The sequence below is a fragment of the Malus sylvestris genome, chromosome 7, assembly GCF_916048215.2.
Source record: "Malus sylvestris chromosome 7, drMalSylv7.2, whole genome shotgun sequence".
Classification (NCBI taxonomy): domain Eukaryota; kingdom Viridiplantae; phylum Streptophyta; class Magnoliopsida; order Rosales; family Rosaceae; genus Malus; species Malus sylvestris.
Window position 1 is genome coordinate 21,439,210 of NC_062266.1, and position 25,061 is coordinate 21,464,270.

Consider the following 25,061-nt stretch of genomic DNA (forward strand, 5'->3'; position numbering starts at 1 on the left):
GGCCTAAAGTCTTATTCCAAAAATCCTGCATCCAGCACGACTCTTTTGGCATTATATTATGAGTGCCAGATTCACCAATTTAAAAGCCAACCTTTCAAAATAATGCTCATTTTAAATTTATAGGTACCTCAAAAGAGACAAAACAAAGTAAATTTTGTAAAGTTCAAATTTAGTTAAATCCTCGGATTGCCTAAGTTGCTCTGATTTGCAAATGGAGTGCAGCAGGGTTTGTGTTACAGGCAAGGTATTAAATATCGGTAGTCCGAAAACACGGAAATATCGATGGAAATATCGTGATAATATCGATATCGATAAAAATTACATGGAAACCACGGAAATTGTAAGAAAAACTTGGAAATTTTTATTGAAACTTTGCAGGATGTTTATTTAGTCAATGATTTATTAGTTTATCACAAAAAATTGGAAGGAAATGCATTGCATGATGGATTTAACATTATCAAGTTGATTATATAACGAGCTGACAAACATTGTGAGTGTAGAAAATATGTAGTAATTAATGAAAGAAGTTTAAACACACCAATTGGGGCTTATTGCGGCAAGTTTTTTAGATATGACCTCGCATCAAGTCGTCTTTTGTGTTAATTTGTAATCTTAACTGGTTTTGTTGTGTTGTGTCAATTAGTTAAATTAAGCGGTACATCCAATTGGGGCTTATAAACATTTTAATTCTCCTTAAAAATCTAAGGGCATTTAATCAGGATTTTAAGTGATTCTTTAAAGTTTAAGGGGTATTCGATCATGATTTTTAAGAAATTCATACATTCCAAATGTATTCATTTAGAAATTGATTCGAAGAGATTTTTAAAAAGTTGGGAAACTCGAAAAAATTAGAAATATTTCACATAATATTTTAAACATTCTCAAATCGCTCCCTGAAATTTTGAGGGAATTCACTTAAAATTTTACATAAAAGTTTTAAAAATTATTAAACTTCATCAAAATTCATAAATTTTTAAATCTATTATAATCCTTTAAAATCTGAATGGAGTAAAAAATTCAAATCTAAACCTAATATGAAACAATCACTAAATTACATAGAATTTCTAAACCAAATCTAACAAGGATCAATTACAATTCTAATACGATGTTGTAATTACTTGGAGTTTTTTAGGGCAATATAAGTAGATGATTTGGGGGCCTGAAACTTGCTTAAATCCCTAAATTGCCAATTGAAACGAGAAAGAAGAGAAGACAGAGAGAACGAGTCAACGATCCCTCCTCCTCCTCATCGCCCTCCTCTCCCTCTTCGCAATCTCCGCCCCTGCAAAACCCTCTTTGTTTTCTCCTACTCCTTCTCCCTCCGCCGCCTCCCCTCCTCCTCTTCCTCCTCCGGCTTCGTCACCATCGTCACCGAGATCAACCAGATCCTACCCGAGACCCCCTTTCTTTCTTCTTCTCTTTCTTTCCTTCTCTGCACACTGTCTTCTCTCTCGAAACCCTCTCATCACTCTCACTCTTTCTCCTGTGATTACCCTAGTACACAGCACCCACACCATCGTTCCGTAGACGGCATCACCATCAAAACCTCATCTTTCTCTCTCTTCCTCTTGTCTCTACAAGATCGACGAAACCCAAAAACCTCCGGCGAGTTTTCTTCATTTTCTCCGGTTAGGTAAGCTTGGGTGTGTGTTATGGAACGAGATCAGGTCGGGAGAAAGCTCACCCAACTCCGGCGAACTCGTGACTATTGAGGAGCTTTCCGAACACCTTCGGCCATTTCACGGCGAACCAAGGGTATAAACTTACTCCTCTCTCTTTCCTCTTCACGTTGGTAATTAGATCGGAGACTAAGGTTTGCGTTTGTAATCGGCCGGAGCTGTAGAAGCTCCGGCGTTCTTCTCCAAGTAGCACAGTTCCAAAATATCGCAATAGTTTCGGAAATATCGCGATATTATCGATAATATCGCGATATTTTGACGAAAACCCGTTGGATACCTATTAAAATATCGGTACCGTGAAAAACCGATAATATCGGCATTTTGTTCCTTGGTTACAGGAGCCTCGAGCTACCTTGGTTCTTCACTTGTCAAAAGGCTCTTAGAGAAAGGTTGCACAATCCATGCAACACTGAGAAATCTTGGTTCTCTTCCTCTCTCTCTCATGCTCTCTTATTTTCATAGATTAATTAAACATGAACTTAGTTAATTAATATGGTGAATATGTATTTGTGTAGGTGATCCATTTAAAGTGGGACTTGTCCAAAGTCTTCCTAAAGCAGACAACAGACTATATTTTTCACTTGGCCACCCCTTTGCAGAATGAGCCCAAGGATTCTCAGGTTTTGTTCTAAGACTTCATCACCCTCTTATCTCGTGTCCCCCACCCCATCCACCCGACGGTTACATAAAAGATAACCGAGAGCTATTCTGATCGTAATTCATTTCTTAGTCGTCTTATCTATTCACTGAAAAGTAAAGAAATCTAAAAAATCTGGAAAGGGTGTGAAACGATCTCAATTTTTCTTCTGGTTAACACTTCCAAATATTTTCATTAAAGGTGGCTCACATATTAGTCATCAATATTTGGTTCATTATATTGATAATTAGTTAAGATATGTATAAGGATTGATCAAACAACCCACTTCAAGGTAATAGAAGAGATTTTGAATATGCTCGAATAAGAATGAGAAATGATGAAATGATATCTGCTTATTTGACTAGATTGTTTGATTTTGTTAACCAAATGAAGATGTATGGTGAGGAGTTGTAAAACAAGAGAATAATTGAGAAACTGTTAATTTGTCTTACTCCTGGCTATGATAATATTGTCTCTGTGATTGAGGAGACTAAGAAGCCAGATGAGATTAATTCTACTGAGGTTGTAGCCACTCTAAAAAGATTTGAGCATAAATTGCTAGATATTGTTCACACGGTAATAGTTCTAAGGGAAAGAAATTGTGGACGAATAAGAAGAAGAATGAGGTTTTAAGACTGGTTACATACTAAGTGCATTTGTGGAGCATGGTGGAAATAAGGAAAATGCTACGGAGGTGTGCAAATAATGTGATAAATTACACTATGGCACTTGTTGGTTCAAAAGCAAGCTTAAGTATCATAGATATGAGTATGACAAATTTGGTCATATAGCCAAGGACTGCAACAACAAGGTGAATCAACTTATTCATCATGCTAAACATGTAGAAGAAGGCTCTATGTTCTATGTTTGCAATTTTTGTGAAGAACAAACATAGTGTTTGGTACATTAATAATAGATGTAGCAATCATACAACACCACAGGTATCCTTGTTGATTAATGTTGACAAATCTATGACATTCAAGGTGAAAATGGAAAATGGTGATCTTGTGCAAGCTACAGGAAAAGCTACCTTGGTGATTTAAACCAAGAATGAGACTAGATATATCAAGGAAGTGTGGTTAGTGCCTGGTCTAGATGAGAACTTGTTAAGTGTTAGGTAGATGGTACAAAGTGGTTATTTATTGTTATTTGGTATTTTTTTTAAGACAAAAAATTGGAGTACTTGGTGGTAACAGTTCAACTCATTGGTAGTAGATGTTTTCCATTGTTCATGAAAAATGTAAATCATATTGTAAGAAAGGCTACAATTCAAGATGAGGTCTGGAATTGGTGCATAAGGCTTGGACATTTGAAGTTCACGAGTTTGAAATTGTTGAAGCAAAAGGAGATGGTCTAGGGACTTCTTGAATTGACAGAATATCCTCTAGAATTGGCACACTCTGATGTTTATTACCGAATGCAGGTTACTATAATTGGAGGGTGTTAGTGTTGAAGTGTTTTAGCTGAAATAAATCAATCCATTTTTACTTGTTTTAATTAGAGCCCTTGGATTACATTCCAAATGGATGCTCTAGATTTAAGTGAGAGTTAATGATATAGAGTGACAACTGTAGCTATCTTATAGGATAGATGAAATGAATGGTTGTGATGTATTCTTTCTGTTATGAGAGAGAGTGTGTAATAATGCTTTGTACTAGTGAGTGCTATCGGTAACATTTTCGATTAGCAGAGAAGAAGAAATGGAAGTTGTTGTTCACTCATCTCTGTGAATACTCCCTACAACCTTTCGTTTTCCTTTCCTCCAGAAATCTCATAAAAACACATTGAATCACAGCATAAAATACATAATCTAACATGGTATTAGAGCCAGGTTGCATTATCTGTGAATACTCGAACTGACCGTCGAGCTTCCTCACTGAAGAAAACTCAGAGCCAGGTTGCATTATGTTAGATTATGTATTTTATGCTGTGATTCAATGTGTTTTTATGAGATTTCTGGAGGAAAGGAAAATGAAAGGTTGCAGGGAATTCACAGAGATGAGTGAACAACAACTTCCATTTCTTCTTCTCTGCTAATCGGAAATGTTACCGATAGCACTCACTAGTACAAAGCATCATTACACACTCTCTCTCATAACAGAAAGAATACATCACAACCATTCATTTCATCTATCCTATGAGATAGCTACAGTTGTCACTCTATATCATTAACTCTCACTTAAATCTAGAGCATCCATTTGGAATGTAATCCAAGGGCTCTAATTAAAACAAGTAAAAATGGATTGATTTATTTCAGCTAAAACTCTTAAACACTAACAGGGAACAAGTACTTCCTCACATTCATTAATGACTACACAAGAATGTGTTGGCTGTACTTTCTCAAATTCAAGTCAAAAGTCTTTAATGTATTCAAGAAGTTCAAGGCAATGGTTGAACTGCAGTCAAGATACAAAATCAATAAGCTAGAAATGACAGGTGGAGAGTTCACCTTTAATGATTTTGTGAAATTCTGTGAGGGTTGTGGTCTTGAAGGACAACTTACTGTTATCTATTCTCCTCAATAAAATGGTGTTATTTGATGCGAAAATTAACTTAACACACAAATTTAACCCTTTTTGACAACTGTAGTATAAGTATAAGTAGGGATCGTTCTGGACCGAGGATTAGGAGGGCTTGCTAATAACCTCTAAACTGACTCAAAAACATAAAACTAAACTTAAAAAATACTTAACAAGACTCAAAGCAAACTTAAAATACTCATAACAGCTTAAAACAAATAAATAAACTTAACTAGACACTAGGAATGACTTTGGACGAAAATTGACTTTTACTTGAATCAAAACATTTAAAAACACAAATAAAATAGATTCTAACTAATTAGACACACTAAAGTAAAGGGGGATTGAGTTTTGGACAAAGTTGAAACAAACAAACAAGTAAGAAAAACTAGACAGATTGTAAAACAAATTTGAGAAATAAGATGATGGATGGGATAGCTAGAGGCTTTTTCTCCACACATGACATGTATGCAAATAACTTGATTTCCACTTACTACTTCATTAAATTATGAATGGCAATGCTCCAAAATTAAACGTGACATCACTAGTTAACTCTCAGATTTTTCTTGTTTTATTGGATTGGATGACATCATTCTACAACCCAAAACATTCTTCAAAAGTTCCCTACATGACATCATAATAGAGATACATTCAAAGTTCATTACGTTTAATGAAAATCATAAGCATTGACAAAGCACTTGCAACTATGACATCATGTCGCTTATGCTAGGAATTGAACTTAACGCGATCGTTTATAAGCGACATTCACTACATGTGAATATAAGTTTGTAACGATTATGTGAAACCTCCTTATATTCTAGCAACGGATTTATGCATGCCAATTAAGTGTCGACCCTTAATTAACAAATACAAATAAGTTATCAATCAAATAGTTAAGCCAATTGCATTCACGATTCAAGAGTTCATAACTGGAATTTATCAAATTATATTGCACGCATAATCATGGCTTTGAAATCACCCCTAGCCAAGAGGGGTTTAGCCACTCATATTTACAACAAAACGAAAGGAAATGAATTTAAACATTAGAAACAAAAGAAAGAAAACACTAAACACTCCAACGATCCAAGTTGGACAGCAAGCATGTCCAAGCATTTTCCTTCCCTTCCTTTGCTACGGCACAAGGTGTTGGTAAGTGTTTGAAGGTTTGTTTGTATGGAGGAGTGGATGTGAAGATGAATGGATATGTTTGGATGAAGGTTATATTGAAATGGGGATGAATGATCAAGCAAAGTATGAACTAAATTTATGTTACACACAATTCCTTTTATAGAGGAAGTGCATGGCAATGAGGGGAACATGGAGTGGTGTAGCAATTGAGTGCAATGATGCATGAAATCTGAAATGATGGAGGGAACAAGGAATGGTGTAGCAATTGAGTGCAATGATTCAATGTAATGATGCATGAAATCTGAAATGATGAAGGGAACAAGGATGATTATGCATGGCATAGGTGGAAAGGTGAGTAAGTGGTGAATCAATGAGTGCAAGGAGGTGAAAGGATATTGTGCACATGGTAGACAAAGGAAAGGAAGTGGAATGATGCAACAAATGAGTTAATGGAGGGAACATGGATGATGATGCATGGCATAGGAATCCAAAGGGAGTGCAATGGTGGTGCACGGCAATGATGGACAGGTGAATGGTGGAGTGACACCCCTTTGTGGCTGAGCTCTTTGTCCTTATTACATTAATTCTTCTTTCTCTTTAACACATTCCTAGCCTCTTTAGTCTTCAATTTCGTCCATCCACCTTGCTCCATGCATGTGCTATTCATTCCAAGCCCAAAACTGCTCCAAAATGCACCAAAATGCATCTTATTGCTTTATAAGGCCTATGGACCTACAAACACACAAAAATATCTTAAAATACATAATTAACTAAGAAATAACAACATAAATGCATAAGAACAAACTAACTCAGTCGCATAAATATGCTCCTATCATTATTGACAGGAAACATGGAATCAAGCATTTGAAAGTGTTTAGATGTGTGTGCTATGGCCACATTCCAGAAAACTTGAGACACAAGCTAGAGGAAGCTTACGTTAAAGGAATATTTGTGGGGTATGGTAAAGCTTAAAAGGGTTATAGACTCTACAACTTGGAAACTAGGAAGATAATTATGTCAAGACGTATGATCTTTGATGAGAATGCATTGTGCGATTGGTAAAGTGAAGAAGTGGGTCCAAGAACCATTCATGTTAATATGCAGTTTGAAGAAAGACAGAAAACCATTGGATCAAAGTTCTATAAAGCGCAAGCCAGATTTAAGTAAATTTATTATATATCATACAAATTAATTAAATTTACCATATAATATGTAAAGAGACATGAATTATATGGTATTTTAAAAAAGAAGAATATATATGTAACGTGAGAGTTTTAAGTTAATATTTATGTGAGAGGTTAAGATAAATATTTTAGTGGGATACAAAATTTGGTGGGTCTTAAATTAGAAAAAATAAATAAAGAAAGAAGGATATAAAATATGGTGAGATATGAAAAGTCTGCAAACAGAATGGTGGGTAAGAGAAAAAAGGAATAATAAAAATGAAAGATGCGAAGTGTTTGCAGGAAGTGGTGGGGTTAGTTCAAAACTTTAGTGAGAGAAAAAAGGATAGCAAATTAAATCACTAAAAACGTAAACGACGCTGTATAACTTTATCTTCTACGCAACGCTTCTAGCTTTATCTCCATCGTAGAGTGCCACTACTTTGGAACTATTTTTTTTATTTTTTTTCTTCAGATTCCATTCTCCCCTCATAAGCCCACTTATCCCCGCCTAACCCCACCCAACATCCACCTAATAAGCTTTCAAGTTTCCTTGATGATTTGGACAAAATCCCGACGACACTCCACTACCTAGACGCTGTCTAGGCCAATTTTTAGAACACTGCATTGAATCAAGTGAAATGATAGAAATCCAAGATCTTGCTTAGTTAGAAGGAGAGTAAATTATCCTCAAGTAATTTAGGACTCTTAAACTGAATTGGGATGATCTAGCTCAGGTGGTTCAGCACATGTGAAAATGAGAAGTTTGAGTAAAGTTTATGTAAGATGCAATCTATGCATAGTAAAACCTGAAGGATTTGAAGAAGCAGTCAATGATGAAGCATGGTCTAAAGCTATGGATGCTGAATTGGAAAATGATTGAGAAAAACCAGAATTAGAAACTTGTTAACAGACCATCTGAGAAACTTGTGCTTGGTGTCAAATTAGTTTTCAAGACTAAATTGAATCTTGATGGAACAATCCAGAAACACAAGACTAAGATTGGTGGCCAAAGGTTATTCACAAAAGCTAGGAGTTGACTTTAATGAAAACTTTGTGCCAGTTGCAAGGCTTGATATAATAAGGACTCTAATTGCTCTTGCTGCATAAAGAAACTGAAAGTTATATCAGTTTGATGAGAAATCAGCATTTCTGAATGTAGTGTTACAAGAAGAGGTATATGTGGACCAACATGAGGGCTATGTGAAACCAGGAGCAAAAGACAAGGTCTACAAACTCATGGATTGAAACAAGCACCAAGGGCTTGGTATGATGAGATAAAATCATATCTCGTAACTTGTGGTTTTCATAGAAGTTCTAGTGAGGCTAAACTCTACATCAAACTCAGAAATGATGAATCACTAATTGTGTCCATATATGTGGATGATATTTATACACAGAAAATTGTGCAGAATTGATTAGAGAATTCAAGGAGGATGTGATGGACAAATATGAGATGACTGATCTTGGCTTGCTTTATCGTTCTCTTGGGATGGGAATAATTCAAACTGAGGATAACATCTTCATTAACTAAAGGAAGTATGCTCTTGCACTCTTGAACAAGTTTGGCTTAAAGGATTGCAAACCTGTCAGCATGCCACTTGCAGTGAATGAGAAGTCGAAAAGATATAATGGTAGTGAACTTGTAGATGAGGCTCTCTGTAGACAGATGAAGCTCAAGTTTGTATTGGAAGATTTTGGTGAATTACAAACTGAAGCTACACCTTTATGCTACGATAATACCTCTGCTATAGTCATGACAACGAATTTAGTGTTTCATCAGAGATCAAAACACATAAATAAAAGATATCACTTCCTCAAATATGCATTGCAAAACAATATCATCAATCTGGTGTATTGTAAATCAGAACAGTTAGCAGATATTTTCACAAAAGGCATTGCCTAATGATCAATTCTGCTACTTGAGAAATTTGCTTGATGTTAAAGCTACAACAACCTTAGAAGATATTGTTGAGGCTTAAGGGTTGTTGCAGAAGATGGATAGCAGAATGAAGACTGTCATTGCAGCCAAGGAAGACCAATGGAAGCTCGGTTGCAGTGAAGAGTTTTAGTTTTGTTCATTGTTCATCTTCAACTGAGATTAGAACTACTTTATAGGTTAGGATTGTGTCATCTGTCATAACATATGGTATTTTAAATTGAACCTGTGCAATGCACGCGAGGATCCTTACATGAGCTAAGCATGTATACATATAACGGTAACTTTGTCATATTTTTTTTAACACATGCTTGTGTGAAGGAATGAGGGTGTAATCGAATTCAAGAAATCAGATAGCATCGTCATCTCTTGCTTGCTTTCACGAGCTAAGCGCGTGTATGTATAACGGTAACTTTGACCTATTTCCTTCAACACATGCTTGTGTGAAGGAATAAGGGTGTAATCGAATTCAAGAAATCAGATAGCATCGTCATCTCTTGCTTGCTTACACGAGCTACGCATGTGTATGTATAACGGTAACTTTGACCTATTTCTTTCAGCACATGCTTGTGTGAAGGAATGACGTTGTAATCGAATCCAAGAAATCAGAGAGCAACGCACTCTCCATTGCTCACCTTACTTCGTCTTCTTCTTCTCCTCCAAAATTTTCAGAATTCAATTTTTCAAAACCTTAGAAACTATAGAATTCAACAGAGAGTTAAATGAGCTTTCGGTTTTGCAGTGCTGCTAAAAAACTTCTGTTGAACGATCATGGCTGGAGAGTTAGTTCAAGATTTCATACATGTTGTTGCACTGAATGTGATCATAAAATTATAACACTTTTCTCATCTGATTGAGAAATTTAGTAGTGTTTGTGGGTAGGCCTTCCTTTCTATCAAAGTTTATTGTAGTTGACTATACCACTATGTTTTCTTACCATTACAAGGAGATGGATCGATACTTACAAAATGCAGTCACCTAACTTTAACTAAATTTAAAAGACCTTTTATCCAAAATGATTCTTGAGATTGGTGTAACTCCTCACGTTGGTCCCTAGGATTTGAAATCGATATAAGTGGTCCCAGAGTTTGTCCATAACAATCATTTCAGTCATTCCATGAAAAATCTCTGTTAAATAAGGACCAAAATAATAAAAATACACTCAATTTAATAAACAATGGACTAAATGATAGGACAAAATTGAGGGTTTTTTTATTATTATTATTTTATCCTTATTTAACGGATTTTTTTCACGAAATGACCAAAATGATTGATGGTGGACAAACTCAAGGACAAGTTCTATTGATTTTAAATCTTAGGTACCAAAGTGAAGAGTTATGATAATCTCAGGGATAATTTTGGCTAAAAAGGTAATTTTAAATTACCTTAAACTGGTAATTTTTTTTGTGGGGTGGGGGAGGGTGGTAGTGTCACATCCTTTTTGGGTAAGGTTAATTGCATTTCCAGAGTACAATCAAGTTTGTTAACGACACAGACAACCATACTGACATTGACACACCCCGACCCGGAATGTCCACTAGGACTCCGAATCAAGTTATGCTGGCCAACACCTGGAATGTGACGAAGCCATAAAGTGTGATGATGTGGAAATTTGTGAATAAATTTAAACCTAAGAGTGCCTAAATACCAGAGTGCACTGGTGAGCGGGAATGAACCCACTTCACACATGATGTTAGAGTATAAGCAAGTACAAAAAGGTGATATGAGAATCGTACCCTCAAAATAGTCTTCGATACTAAGAATCACAGCGAGTCTTTGGTGATAATAAAACTCAGCTAATAATATGTGGAGGGTGAAGACAAGATAAGGATGAGTGGCCCTGTAAGTGAAATACTAATAGAAAACATATAAAACATGTAATCACTCGCTACAACACCTGTATAATTTCCAGAGAAATCATAATGTACCACAACACAACATCTCATCAATAATATCAAACAATCATGCGATTAATAACTCACATTAGTACGCAAGTCGGAGTCACCTAAGGTGACTTGTACGACTTGTCCATAACTCATCACGTATAACAGTTCCTCCCATATTTCATCACCTAGGCTAGCTCATCATGTATTCGTTACATATACTAGCATGTAAGTCGGAGTCACCTCTAGTGACCTATACGATATATTCATATCTCATCATATATCTTATCAATCATGGCTAGCATATAAGTCAGAGTCACCTCTAGTGACCTATACGACATATTCATATCTTATCGCATATCACATCAGTTATGGCTAGCATATAATAGTTGGAGTCACCTCTAGTGACCTATACGACATATTCATATCTAATTGCATATCTCATCAGTTATGGCTAGCATATAATAGTCGGAGTCACCTTTAGTGACCTATACGACATATTCATATCTCATCAGTTATCTCATCAGTTATGGCTAGCATATAATAGTCGGAGTCACCTTTAGTGACCTATACGACATATTCATATCTCATCATATATCTCATCAATCATGGCTAGCATATAATAGTCGGAGTCATCTCTAGTGACCTATACGACATATTCATATCTCATCGCATATCAAACTATACCGTATACTTACTTGAGTTTACCTAAACTTACCTTAACTTGCCTGAGCGTCTTGTATTCACCTTTGCACTTCAGAGCGTTCACCGAACCACAATTATATATAATGCATCATATACCAATTCATATACGAATTATAGACTCATATGCATGGCATTCAAGACATAATTTCATTTAAACGTATTTCTGGGAAAAATATTAAGTATATAAATATATATTGAAAACCAAACGCCCACACACATTGCTCAATTCCTTAAACAAGGCTATGGTCCCGACTATTTAATCTCATTTCTTATATAGCTGCATATAACATCTCGTTAGACTGCCTACGTATCCTAAACAGGGATCAAGCCATTCATAGTTTGCAATAATCATTTATAGTAATACGCATATGGATAGATCACAATGAAATCTAACTCAACCATCTCATAGTATTTTATACAAGGTTCTAAAAAACGCTAGGCGCTAGTCGAGCGGCGGGTTAGCGCCTAGCGCCTAGGTGGCCTAGGCGGATTGAGGTAAATTTTTTGTATATCCTGTGAATAAGTGCATAGTGACTCTTCCAAAACAAATAGAAAATGTACAAAAGAAATATTTCTTTCAATAAATGAAGTAATTCATAAAGTCGTCTATTTTCTTTAGGTGATAAACTGGGAGGCCAGTGGCGCAACAAAACTGTTGGCATCATATATTATTAGAACAAGTCTGGTTGAGCAGTTCCAGCAATACAGGAATAAGTCCCATGGTGAAAGTCTTCGCTAATGGTAAATTTTGATCACCCTAATACTAAAAGCAGCTCATAAGCCATATGACAGATGAGCAATCAGGTTATAACTAACATATCAATTCTTGCTGCGAATTTTAACATGCAACCAATCCAAATGATCTTTCCTTCCAATAACAAAGTTGTAATAAAAGCATCACTACACCTTTTCCTTCCTGCCCGAGAACATTTTCTTCTGGAACAAAGCAGTTCTCAAAAACAAGTTCACATCTGCGAATCATAATAATATGCTATACTTCAGAACAAGTTTTCATAGGATAAAATTAACAACAAGTCAAATGTTCAAATGCTACACAAGCAGACACTGACAGAAAAGAAAATCGAGCTACGAAAGTTACTAGGCATCAAACTCTTCTTCACCATAACCCTCCAAGACCCTCTCCGTGTCAGACTCGAACTCAATTTCTTCATCATCTCCTTCTTCTTCCGTGTCCTCATCCGATATAAAATCTTCTTCATGAAGTTCTCTTACTTCAACATTTTTAGAACTCCCCCTAGGCTCTAAGGAACTACCTACCTCCGATGTCTCTCCAATTCTCGAGCCAAACTCAAGTTCTTCATCACCACCCTCCACAATCCATCCTTGAGCCATACTAGCTTCACTTGCAAGTAGTATGTCCACTTTCTTCTCCTTTTCTCTTTTCTTCTTGTTCATAATCCTTGCATTAAATTGGACATAGACTAAATTATTTAACCTTGTTGTATCTACTCTATTCCTTTTCTTTGTATGTATACCTTCAAAAGAACTCCAATTTCTTTCACAACCGGAATCCCCTCCATGACAATTGGATCATGTTGTATGCTTTGATCCTTGAAGAAATAATAAGGGTTCAAGAGGTAGCCCGCCAAATGCAATGGACCATCAAGCCGCTCACGAGCTTTTTCATCAATAATTTGAAGAATTGGTTGATAGTTGGCCCCATTGTTCTTGAATGTCTCTTTAATCTCCATCTTTGCTTTTTGTAGCTCTCCATACAAAAACCCCATTGATGGCTTCTTATCCCCATCCACAATTCGAAGTAGCTTGAATAAAGGTTCAAATACTTTCAAGCAAAGTAAGACCCCACTCCAAAAGTGTGAACTCAATATAGTAGCATATGCTACTTTCCCCTTTGTAGTCTTGACATCTTTGCATTGTTCCCATTCTTCACTAGCAACCATAACCTTCAAGTCTTTTTTCTTATCCATCAAGGTTTGCAATGTGAGGAAAGAAGTTGCAAATCTAGTGACTCTGGGCCTTATTATCCCTCTTTTCTTGGTATGCTTCCTCATCAATGCCAAAGTTTTATGATGTGCATAAATGAAGATGGTGAAAGTCTTTGCCTTGTCAATAACTCCTTTGAACCTAGGGAGATTACCAATCCCTTGAAGCATGAGATTCAAAGTATGAGTGGCACATGATGTCCAAAACATATTCGGCCTCTTTTTCTTCATCATGTTTGCCGCCGCCATATTGTTAGAAGCATTATCGGTTACCACTTGAATCACATTTTGAGGCCCAATTTCTTCAACACACTTGTCAACATATTCAAAGATATATTCCCCGGTGTGTGCTTCACTAGAGCATTCCTTAGAAGAAAGAAATATGGTGCCTTCCTTGCAATTGACACATAAATTCATTATGCTTCTTCTTTTTCGGTCACTCCAAGCATCGGTCATGATTGAGCAACCATTCAAAGCTCACTCTTCTTCATGTTTCTTGAGTGACTTTTTAACTCTTTCTACCTCTTCTTTCAATAATGGCTTTCTTAATTCGTATTGGCTTGGAGGTAGGTAACCCGGGCCAAATTGACCAACTGCTTCCATCACATGCTTGAAGCTATCATTATCAATAGCATGGAAAGGAATATTGGCTTCATACACCCATCGAGCCACATATTGATCCACTTAATGTGCTCTTTCCTTCCAAATTGCATCATGGATGTTTTGTTGCCGAGTCTTCTTACTTCCCTCATTTGAAGAATCGGGATTGATGGAGGATGCAAACCTATCCATAGGTCCAAGAGTGCGAGGTCTTTTCCTTGACCCAACCACTTCAATGTCTTCTTCTTGAATTTGTTGAAGTCGCACCTCTTCCCTCACTTCCACAAGGTGCTTATCCCTTTGTTTCTTCTTATTTTTTGCTTCTTCTAATGCGGCTTTACATTTAGCTTTATCCTCATCCGAAGACTTTGTGCACGCCGCTACATTTCCCCTTATGTTGGCTACTTGCTGTTTTAATCTATGTACTCCACCACTAATGATTTTGTTACACAACTTACATTTCACCTTATCTGAGTTTGTAGGATTTGCCAAGATCCCATATTCCCATCCCACATCTTCCGAGCTACGCTTCAACATATTTTCAGTTTGAGAGGAGGACGACATTGCATTAGATGCTCCAAAAGATGAGGTACCAGTCATCACACAAGAAAGAAACAATCCTAAAGTTCATATAAAATAAACATTACAAACTATAAATGACCGTCCCATCCAATAAAAAAGAGCAACATTACATGTGAAAGGTTGCAAATGTGAAAACCTTAAAATGCAGCAAGTGGTCCATGCATGCATGAATGAAAATATATGGCATGTGAATTGAGCTAGGGTTTTGGAATATATGAATAGTAGTGGTAAAGTGGATTAATTTTAGTGCTCCAACTCCAATTGCATTTTTTCTTAGTTAGCTCTGATTCTGGCCTTACATTTTGATTCACATCCAATCTATTTATATAACAAATTATAGATTGCCCTCAACGTGAAACACATTAGTGCACTACACATCATATTTAGCACACTGAACCGAGTATGAATATATAATTATATCGATGCTTTCCTTTCCCAGCAGATTAAATAGATAATACTTCTATGATCTACCTTTACCATAATTCATAAAGTGTAAGAAGGAAAAATTAATTAAAAGAAAGAATTCAAGAAGAACAACTGCAGGAATATGCTTAACCATAATAGACTTTGTTTAATAACTGAAACTAAATATGTATCGGACTTCAAGCATATACACTAGTGCCTAACGACATTGGAAAAAATTTCAAAAGGTACACATAATATTAACCCAGATACACAGTGGAGGTGCTCTCCTTGAGGAATCAATGGCTTTTTTTCTGTCAACATGTACATGCTTAAAAGGATGATTAAAAGAAAGAATTAAAAAAGAAACATACCTGAATAATTAGCAGAGATGATCAGGGTGTGGATTGGAGAATTGTAGCCCTACCAATTTAATACCCAAATTTAACCCTAAGATCAAATTGAGGAAAGATAATTTGGTATGTTAGACCATAGCCCAAGATCAAATACCTAACTCTCAAATTTCTTTACCCATGAGTTCATGACACTACAAGATAGGAGAAGAAGAGAAAAGGGAAGAAGATGGAAAAATTACCTATTCTTGCCTGAGGTAAAATTGGCAAAGCTACTGGAAGCACAATCGCGATTCGCAAGCACGTGGTCCTGAAGGCTGGAAGGAAGCACAATCGCTCGCAAGCACCGTGCACTGCAGTTGAAGAGTTTGAGAAATGGGTAGAGACAGAGAGACGACGACGGCTTGGTTTTTGGCTTTTGCTTTTGTTTGTGGTAAGAAGAGAAAGTGCAGGGCATGGGTTAGAATTAGGCTTAATCTAAGTTTTTTTTTTTTTTTTTTTAATTTCAAAAAAAAAAAACGCCCAGCCGCCTAGCCCGCCTAGGCCGTTTTTTCGAACACTGATTTTATAACTTATATATATATATATATATATATATATATGTCATGGCATAAGTTTCTTAGTTTTATTTAAAAGCATTTATAGAATTATCAATCATGAAACATAAGATAAGCAAGGAAAGATCCACTAACTTGGAATCCGTGCTACAACTTCCTAGCACGAACATCGAGGCGTCATAAACGATTGGCTCTTGTGACCAATTATCAAACCATATCTCAAAATTCTCGTTGATATAATACATAACTTACATCGCACATAAGTCTACGCAATTCGGTCCAGAAGATCTACAAGTCAGATTTCTAATCCGTAACTTCGAAGGATCCACATTATGCTTCTCAAACAACATACTAAAGTTTTAGAACAATCCAACGGTCGGATCTCCGCCAATTGCCAAAACCAAGTGGCGGTTAGCATTTTATTTTACGAACTTACAAATCCAATTTGAGGATATCCATACGTCAGATTCCAACTCCGTAAGTTCCTAAATTCTTCAAATATTACGTACTACCACGTACCAAAGTTTAGTGACGATCCAACGATTGGATCGTCAATTCATATTTTGGCCTAACCATGCATTGTAACAAATTTAGGTTCGAATGATCATCATACGTCATTCATTCATCAAAACTGAATTCAGAACATGAATTATGGCCTAAAAATAGCATTGGTGGTTCGTTGACCACGCGTCGCCATGGGTGGCAGTTGGCCGCCCCGGCTCGCCGGAATATCCAACTATTTCCAAAAATTATCAAAATTTACAGAAATGAAGATCTCAACTAGTAGAGTAAACTTTATACATGTGGCCAAGTCCAATTTGGTCTGGAAAGGCTCCAATTTCGTCAAAACCGTGCCAAACCCTTGTTTTTGGGTGTCTTAGATCCATCTCCAAAACAGCTCTGACGCTCCCAAACTTGTTTGGGTTTTGTTCTAGGCCTCCCAAACCACCACCAAATTTCAAGATTTTTGGGGTGAAACATGAAGAGGGAAGGTCTAGGTGTTGATTGGGAATGGTACCTTGATCCAATTTGTGAGAAATCCGATGAAAATCGTCGGAAAAATAGAGATGAGTGCGTGCGTGCACGGGTTGGGGAAAACCCGTTTCTTTCTTTCCCCCCACTTCTCTCCCTTATCCTTTCCCTCCTTTCTTGCTTTCTGATTGGTCTAACCCCTCTCTCTCCTCTCCCTATTCGATCTCTGTCTCTTTTTCCAGATTGGGCAGCTTTGCCCAATCCCTTTTTCTTCTGAATTCCTTCTCTCCGATGCCCTCTTCTCAGCCACACCCATGTGGCCCAATCATTTAGTACAAAATAATATAATATTCTTAGGATAAATCATTTCTTCAAAATACATTCGGTTTGTAGCTTCACAAAACTTTAATTGTAACTCCAAATTCACTTCTGCTTGCGTTCACGCGTTTGTATTGTCGAATACATCAGGAATACACTACAAGAATATTTAGTACGTTTCCCTACGCGTTGGTCAATGAAGGTCAACACCTTCACTTCTAGGGCATTTTTGTAAAATCACGCTTTTAAAATTTATAAAATAATAAAATTTGGGACGGGTTGTCACAGACATAGTAAGGGAGACAGGGCCGTGTTAGACATTTTGGAGGCTCTATGCGAATTTAATAAAAATGCCATTTTTATTTAGAAAAAAATGTGGACAATATATTATAAAGAATTCAACAATCAACATTCAAACTTAATTGAAAATAGCATCTTTCTCTTAATAATTGAATAATCTCCAATTGCAATGAAATTATGACTTAGGGTTCATCAATGAAAAAAAGAAGCACAACTGAAAGAGAGATACAGAAATACGCTTGTGTTTCTGAAAGAAAATAATACACAAGTTAGTTTTTATAACTATAGAAAAGTAGAAGAAAGTAATACACAAGTTTTTCAGTACTAGAGAAAAATGGAAAATTAATTTATTTATAGGCTCCACTTAATCAATTGTAATGTAGATAATCATATGATGATGATTTTTCTTCTTAGTTAAAAACTTTTTTATAAGAAAATTTATATTCATATAATATAGGGAGGAGGACACATTTTAGAAGCCCTCAGAAATTTAGGGTCATGTGCCACTGCACCTTTTGCATACCCCCAACGCTGCCTCTGAAGACAAAATTATTGACCAATACAACTTAAGATAAGAAAATAATTTGAGTTTCATTAATTGATTTTGGGATTAGAAGTGGAACTAGGTCATGAAACTTGTTAAGCAATTCGATGCAGGATATCCCTTCTATAGTTACCAGTTACCATAGAAGAAAGAGAGTTAAAAAAATGTACACTTATATTTAGTATATTTGATATATGTATTCGATTTACTGTGTTTACTATGTTAACTTAGACAGTTCCTTATGTTTACTGTTGAACATAGTTCAAAGACATATCTGTAGCTGCAGTTTCTGGGCTTAACAGCTTAGTTAAGTCTTCCATCAAATCAGGCACCATAAAGCGATTCATTTACACAGCCTCCGTGGTAGCTGCATCACCAGTCAAAGACTCTGGAAGCGGTTTCAAACAATTCCTGGATGAGTCCTGTTGGACTCCCCTCAATCTTTCATTTCCTCTTGCCACACAACCAATGATTGCAAGCACCAAATTTATGACAACCAATAAAATTGTGAAATTCCTTAAGAAAGTAGTGCTATTGTCAAGTAGCGAGTAAGAGAAGAAATCACCGCCACTGATGGATCAGATTTCTACATGCATTCACATGCATGACTGATGCTAGCATATTGTGTTCTAATTAAGAATGCCATCATCAATCATTTGTTAGCACTTTAATTATTTTCGGGGAAAAAAACCACGAAGAAGTGGGTAACATGTATTTGTAGGAGTATACACACTCAAAGATCCTTTCAGAGAAAGAAGCGCTGAAGCACATTAGCGCGATGAGCTTGAAGTAGTCAGCATTGTCTATGGCCTTGTGGGAGGGGATACATTTCTCCCTACTATGCCTGACAGCATGGAAGTGCTCATTTCACAGATCACAAAAAATGATAGGGGGTACAAAACCCTGAGATTTTTGGAGGAATTGTTGGGGAAAGTTCCATTTGTTCACATTGAAGATGTCTGTAAGGCACACATATTATGCATGGAGCAGCCTTCCATCAGCGGCAGATTTCTGTGCCAGTGAATATTTGTCATCAGCAGAAATAGCATCTCACTGGGAGAAATATTACCCAGATATCAGAATTGCTAAAGAGTAAGTTACTATACACGTTATTATGAAAACTCCATGGAATTGCTAGATTGGTATTCTAAAAAAGTAATATTGCACTTCTCAAAGCGCAATTTCTCATGTATGCTTTTGGAAGAAAAAAGTGTTTGATAATATTTTTAGTGTGCTAAGAACAGCTTCCGTATTCTATAATGGTTCCAAACATTATGCATTCAGAAGTTCATTGAGTGCTGTTTTGTTTTAGGTTTGTTGAAGATATAGAGAGAAATTTATTGGGGTTCTTCAAAGCTAAAGAAAATTGGATTCGAGTACAAATTTGGTGCCAAGGAGATATTGGATGGAACTCTAAAGTGGGCACAAAAGATGGGTGAGTTTGCTTCCAGCCAAGACCAATGCCTCTGATCACTGATCAGTCAATTGTGGCAGTTGTTAAGATTTTGATCTTATTAACTCAAAATTTGATCAAGACTGCATTTTATTTTTTTAAATCAGCACTAATCCTCTTGGACCAAAGAATTTACAATTCAATGAGGCTAGAAGTGGAAAGAAGAAAAAGAAAGGTAAAGACACACAGAAAGGCTACCTAACACGCTACTTCTAATAACTACCTGGACAAAAAAAAATTAACTAACTAGACAGAGGAACCTCTCTTCCAAGCCTCATTTATCTATCTGCAATTTTTTTAGGTTTTTTTTTTTCTTTCCAAAGTAGAGAAGGAAAAAGTTAACATTTTAAGCCAAAATAATCTGGGTGAAATTCCAAATCATCAATTGAGAAGTCAAAATCCCCAATTGGTGAATTGGTGACTGAAGTTGGAGCTGAGATTATCTCCGTGAGACCAGATTCTGAAGTCTGCACTTCATGCACTAGTCCGAAACTGCTCACATGGCACGGTGACACTGTCAAGTAGTCCGACTCAAATGTTGTTGCTGGAGATCCAAATACTGGAGCATAGTCATCCATCAAATTGCTCTCCATCATAATTGCGCTAAAAATATGGTCCCCAACATTTTCGGATTCAATCGGAGTGGAAGGGAAGGAGAATGATGGAAATATATCATTCTCTCTAGTGTCCAAATGGTCAGTTTTAACCCTAAGCCCTGCTCTTCCGAAACTGAATGACATCTCCGTTGAAAACTGATTCGGTTTTTCGACTTCTAGGGTTTTATTTTGGTTGCCTTTGAACTCTTCTTTAACCCTAGCTGACCGTGAGACTTGGCTACAAGTATGTAATCCCCTGTAGGTTAGCACAAAGATTGTTGGGTCTGCATCTGATTTCTGTACTTGCTTGGTCGCTACGCAACCCTGTGTGCCACGATGTGTGCATCTGTAGTAGCCTCTGCAACGCAAGAAAACAAAAACCCTCTTTAGAAATTAATTTCTTGTCTCACTAAATTTACATGTATTGTAGACCACCATTGAAAGTGACATATTAGATGGCATTTTATTGAGTAAATATCAACGGTCCCAAATTGAGCCAAAGCACAAACGGCTGTTTTGTGGTCCATATATGGTTTTGGTGTACACACGGTAGTTTTAGGCCGCCCATAGAATAGGTTTCGGACGGACCCGACTTCTCTGCCCTCCCAGTTCTCATACACTCCTATCCCCTCTTATTTTATGCGGTCACGGTTAAGCCACGTCAGCATTATATATTAATTTTTTTTATAGAGATAATAAGATAAAAACCAATAATAATATAAAATGTTGACGTGGCTTAATCATGACTGTACAAATAGGAGGAGATGAGAATGTATGGAAACTGAAATGATAGAGAAGGCAGATCCGGTTTTGGACTTGGACTCGTGACCAGGGCAAGACACGTTTAACGTTAAAAGGTGCTGTACCGCTATATGCTTAAGAATTGTCAAACCTATGGGCCAAACAAAAAATAAAAAAACAAAAAACGGTACTTATATACAGACGAACTTGCAAAAAATTGAAGTGTCACATAAACCAAGCTGTCAGCAACCAGAAGCTTTTAGTATCCAGTTACAGTCACATTTGGATAAGTTCTAATTTGTAAGAACTTTTCTCCTTCATGCAATTGTAGAAAAAGAAATCATCATCTTTCTGTAATTTGTGGATATAATTTTTATAGCAAAAAAGAAGAAAAGGAAAAGGTGTTTGGTGTTCAGCAATTTTCATGTGCTGCATATGTTTTAGGAGCAGCCTGATTCATGAGTCACTGACTAATGATTAAATCAGACTCGTATGATAAAAAGCAAAAGGTGTTTCCCACTACGAGCAAATAGAGATTTGACTCGTGTGATGCAGTACGATCACGCTTCTACACTTAACTTGGATTCCATCGTCATAAATTAGATTAAATTAGAATATCGTTTAATAAACTTCAAAAGGTAATAGTTCTCACCTTGGATGATTAGTTCCAAGGATATCCTTTTGGCCATATTTTCTCCAACTATAGCCATCATCAAGACTCCCGTCTAACCCTGTTCCAGTGGAAACCTTCACTTCCTTAGTCCACCTGGGCATTGTTTTCCTGCAACACAAAAAAATCCCAACAATTTCATCAATATCCAATTTCAACAACTAAATTTAACTAATAAAAAAACTACCCATCTAACAAAATTAAACACCAAATAAAAAAATGACCTCTTTTTGAAGACATTTTTGTCCTTGCAATCTTGGTCAGAGATCTCACTCAATGGGCTACTATTGCCAAATGAAGTTGGTGATTCCAACATACTTTCATGAGCTGCGATGTGCTTGGATTCTCCATCAGAGCCATCCCCACTGCCTGTGAGCAGTGAGAGTGCCTTGTCATAAGAAAAAAGTATCTTTGAAATCAGAAAGTCTTTTGTTTCTTGTGAGGAAGAATGGTGGAGGTGGCTCATCAGCTGCTCCGCCAGCTCCTTCCCTTGAGTTAGCTCATTGCTTAAACTCTTCTGCTCCCACTCCATGCTCTTCCTCTTCTCCATTTACAAAAATGTGAACTCAAAAAGAAACTAAAAATAATGCTTCAAGCACTATAGTTGTGATAATTATGGAAATTATGGATAAATTTGAGCTAGAAACACCAAATCTCCCAAATGAAGATTGATAGGTAGTTTGCTTAAGTAGTGAGAGAGAGAGAGAGAGAGAGAGAGAGTTGTGATGTTATGGAGAGAAGGGAAACGTTGTGTGTTTGAATTTGTTAGTGGAAGTGTGAGGAAGAGGGGGTGGATATAAGGGGATGAGAAAAGATGATGGGAAAAGATAAGGAAAAGGGACAGATTTGACTGAAGAAAACTTAACTAATTTGATTTTCTTTTGCCCTAAGTTCGATTCCCTCCACCCCCAAGCTTAACTAATGACAAAAAAAAAAACAAGAGAAGGCAAAATAGTAGAGCATTAAAGAGAAATGTGTACGAATAGTAGAGATATAAAGAGAAATGTGTACGAAAAGTCTTGCCGACCCATTCAACCCCGAAAATTATTAGACTCATAAACTCTCTCTCTCTCTCTCTAAAAAATTATAATAGTGACTGACGAGAAGCAACGCGGAAGAAGGTTTGAAGTTTCTAGGTCTTATCCCTGTAGGGTTCAACAAGTCCCTTTCGCACCTAACCTGGGTAATTTTTAAAGAAATTAAATTCATACATTCCAAATTACTTTTCTCACATTTTTTTTATTTTTTTAATATTTTCTACACACCACTAGTATTTGATAAATAATATTAAAAAATTAAAAGAGTGTGGGAGAAATAATTTGGAGTGTGTGAATATAATCTCCTAATTTTTATTGGGTGATATTAGAGCATGAGGAACCATATGATGTGCTGCTCGATTCTATGTTAGAATATGAGTATTTAATTTAAGATTAATTGTCAATAAGCAGTGATGTTTATAGTCTTTTAAGATATTATTGTTCAACTGTTTGAGTATTGTTATTGATGTTTCAAAATATCCTATGTTGCTTTGTTATAAAGCATAAAGAAGCAAATTCACTTGAAGAATACATAATAACTTTTTAAGAGTGCTAATAGCAATTGCTGTGATCGAAAACACCTTTTCATATATAGAAACATATATTCACTTTGGTTCTTATTTTTTATATATTCACTTTGTTGATTGATTTGAATAATTACTTATGGCGTCTTTTATCAAATGAATTTTGTTTATACACACATTTTTCGAGATGGTAACCGTGTTGCTAATAAACTTTGTCAAATGAATTTTATTTGCGCTTAAATAACTTTATCATAAAATTAGGAAATAAATAATAAAAAACTGAAAATGACGTACGGTAGTGCGCAATGTGAAAAGCTTTTGCTTACGTTGATGTTGATAGACAAAGCCCCGTGAGGCACGAACACGCACACACAAATATGAAAAGCCCACTTTTTTCTTTTTTTATCTTGTGTTGGAATATGAAATACCCACTTGAATATTGCTTGAAACTTTGTTTTTTCTATTTACCCTGGCCTACATGTTAAATAAATACTATAATACATATAATATGTTATCATATTCAACACTTCAACTAGCTAGTTCCATGTTGGATATAGACATGGATAATACTTGCACCCGTTATGTAGGATGCACATTGTGGATGCAAATTTCTTATTTCTTGTTCTTAGATGAAAATGCATCTGCAAAAACAATTAACATCTTAGGTCAATGCCAAGAGTCTTACGCGCCCACGATGAATGGAAGGGAGGCTTTGGCCAAAGAACGTCTAATGCTAAAGTTAGAATTTTGAGGGAAAAATATTTGGAGAATTTAGAGAATTTTTCAAGAGGATTCAACATAGGTTTTTGGAGAAATAAAGTGGTATTTATAGGGGTATGGCCAGCCCCCTTTGGAGAATTGGGAACCGGCCACATTTGGTGGTTTTTGGGTGTCATTGCAAGATATTATATCACCATAATATCTTGCAATCAATTAGGAAATTAATTTGGTTTTTAATTAATTAATTAGAAAATCAATTAATTAATTTATATAATTAATCCTAGTTTGAATGAATATTTGGAGGCTACCTTATGGGGAGGATTTGATGAGGATAAATGAAATAAGTTTTGAATAAACACCTATTTTGGTCACTTTGACCTTGATTGAGTGATGATTGTCCGATGCTCACGCGTAGGAGTTTCGATGTGCCTCGAAGGTAATCTTGTCTTTTTCACTCAAAAAATTCACGTGTCGCCTCCATATTTTTCTTGATTATTTTTTGCTTCACACATATATTCTCTATTCACGAATATCGTATCTTGATTGAATAAAATTAACAATTAGAACTGTTTAATTTATTAATATTTATTCGAATTCGAGATCGTTTAAGTATCTAAAGACATCAAATAAATGAACGGTTTATCATAAATATGTTACTTGGTACCTACATCATTGATTTGTTCTCTAATGAAATTATGATGATTAAGAAATTGAATGTTTCTATTATGAAATTATAAAAATTAAGAAATTGAATGATTCCGGTTATGAAATTTATACAGTCAAGATACGTTATTCTCAAACAGAGAATGATCTCATCCCCAAGAATTGATGGATGATCATGTGACATTTTATAATATGTGATCATCCAATAGTTCTTGTTTTTAAAGTTATCTTGTTGTTTTCTAATTACTGGTTTTTTTTTTTTTTACTTTGATTTAATGTTGATGTGAAATTCTTGCCTATAACCATATTTTTAAAGGGTTTTACTATTCACACATTTATTTTTATTTTTCATACACTCTTAATTAATTTTTGTCATTTATTTTTCTTCCGTTTCTTGATCTAATGGTTTAAA

At 36.0% G+C, this 25,061-nt stretch overlaps 1 protein-coding gene, 1 long non-coding RNA gene and 1 pseudogene across 2 annotated transcripts; 1 reads left to right on the top strand and 2 right to left on the bottom strand.

The window, feature by feature from the left end:
• Positions 1 to 211: 211 nt before the first annotated feature.
• LOC126630173 (putative anthocyanidin reductase) lies at positions 212 to 19,715 on the top strand (annotated as a pseudogene).
• On the bottom strand, positions 12,271 to 15,896 carry LOC126629358 (uncharacterized). The gene is made up of 3 exons (XR_007625742.1): positions 15,797 to 15,896; positions 15,576 to 15,651; positions 12,271 to 12,624 (listed from the first exon to the last, which is right to left on the bottom strand). It is a non-coding gene; the product is annotated as an uncharacterized LOC126629358 (long non-coding RNA).
• Positions 19,716 to 19,770: 55 nt separating the features above from the next.
• LOC126629356 (probable WRKY transcription factor 46) lies at positions 19,771 to 22,544 on the bottom strand. Its single transcript, XM_050299381.1, has 3 exons — positions 21,930 to 22,544; positions 21,688 to 21,816; positions 19,771 to 20,652 (listed from the first exon to the last, which is right to left on the bottom strand). Exons 1-3 carry the CDS (start codon positions 22,253 to 22,255, stop codon positions 20,037 to 20,039), a joined length of 1,071 nt encoding a protein of 356 aa, XP_050155338.1. The 5' UTR covers positions 22,256 to 22,544; the 3' UTR covers positions 19,771 to 20,036.
• Between the last annotated feature and the right edge of the window lie 2,517 nt (positions 22,545 to 25,061).

Excerpts from the sequence above, each read along its gene's own strand:
- LOC126629356 (XM_050299381.1), bottom strand. The coding sequence starts at position 22,255 with ATGGAGAAGAGGAAGAGCATGGAGTGGGAGCAGAAGAGTTTAAGCAAT. Across the intron at positions 21,817-21,929 it reads AAAAATGTCTTCAAAAAGAG|GAAAACAATGCCCAGGTGGA; the intron begins GTCATTTTTTTA and ends TTTGTGTTGCAG. Across the intron at positions 20,653-21,687 it reads CTTGGAACTAATCATCCAAG|AGGCTACTACAGATGCACAC; the intron begins GTGAGAACTATT and ends CTTGCGTTGCAG.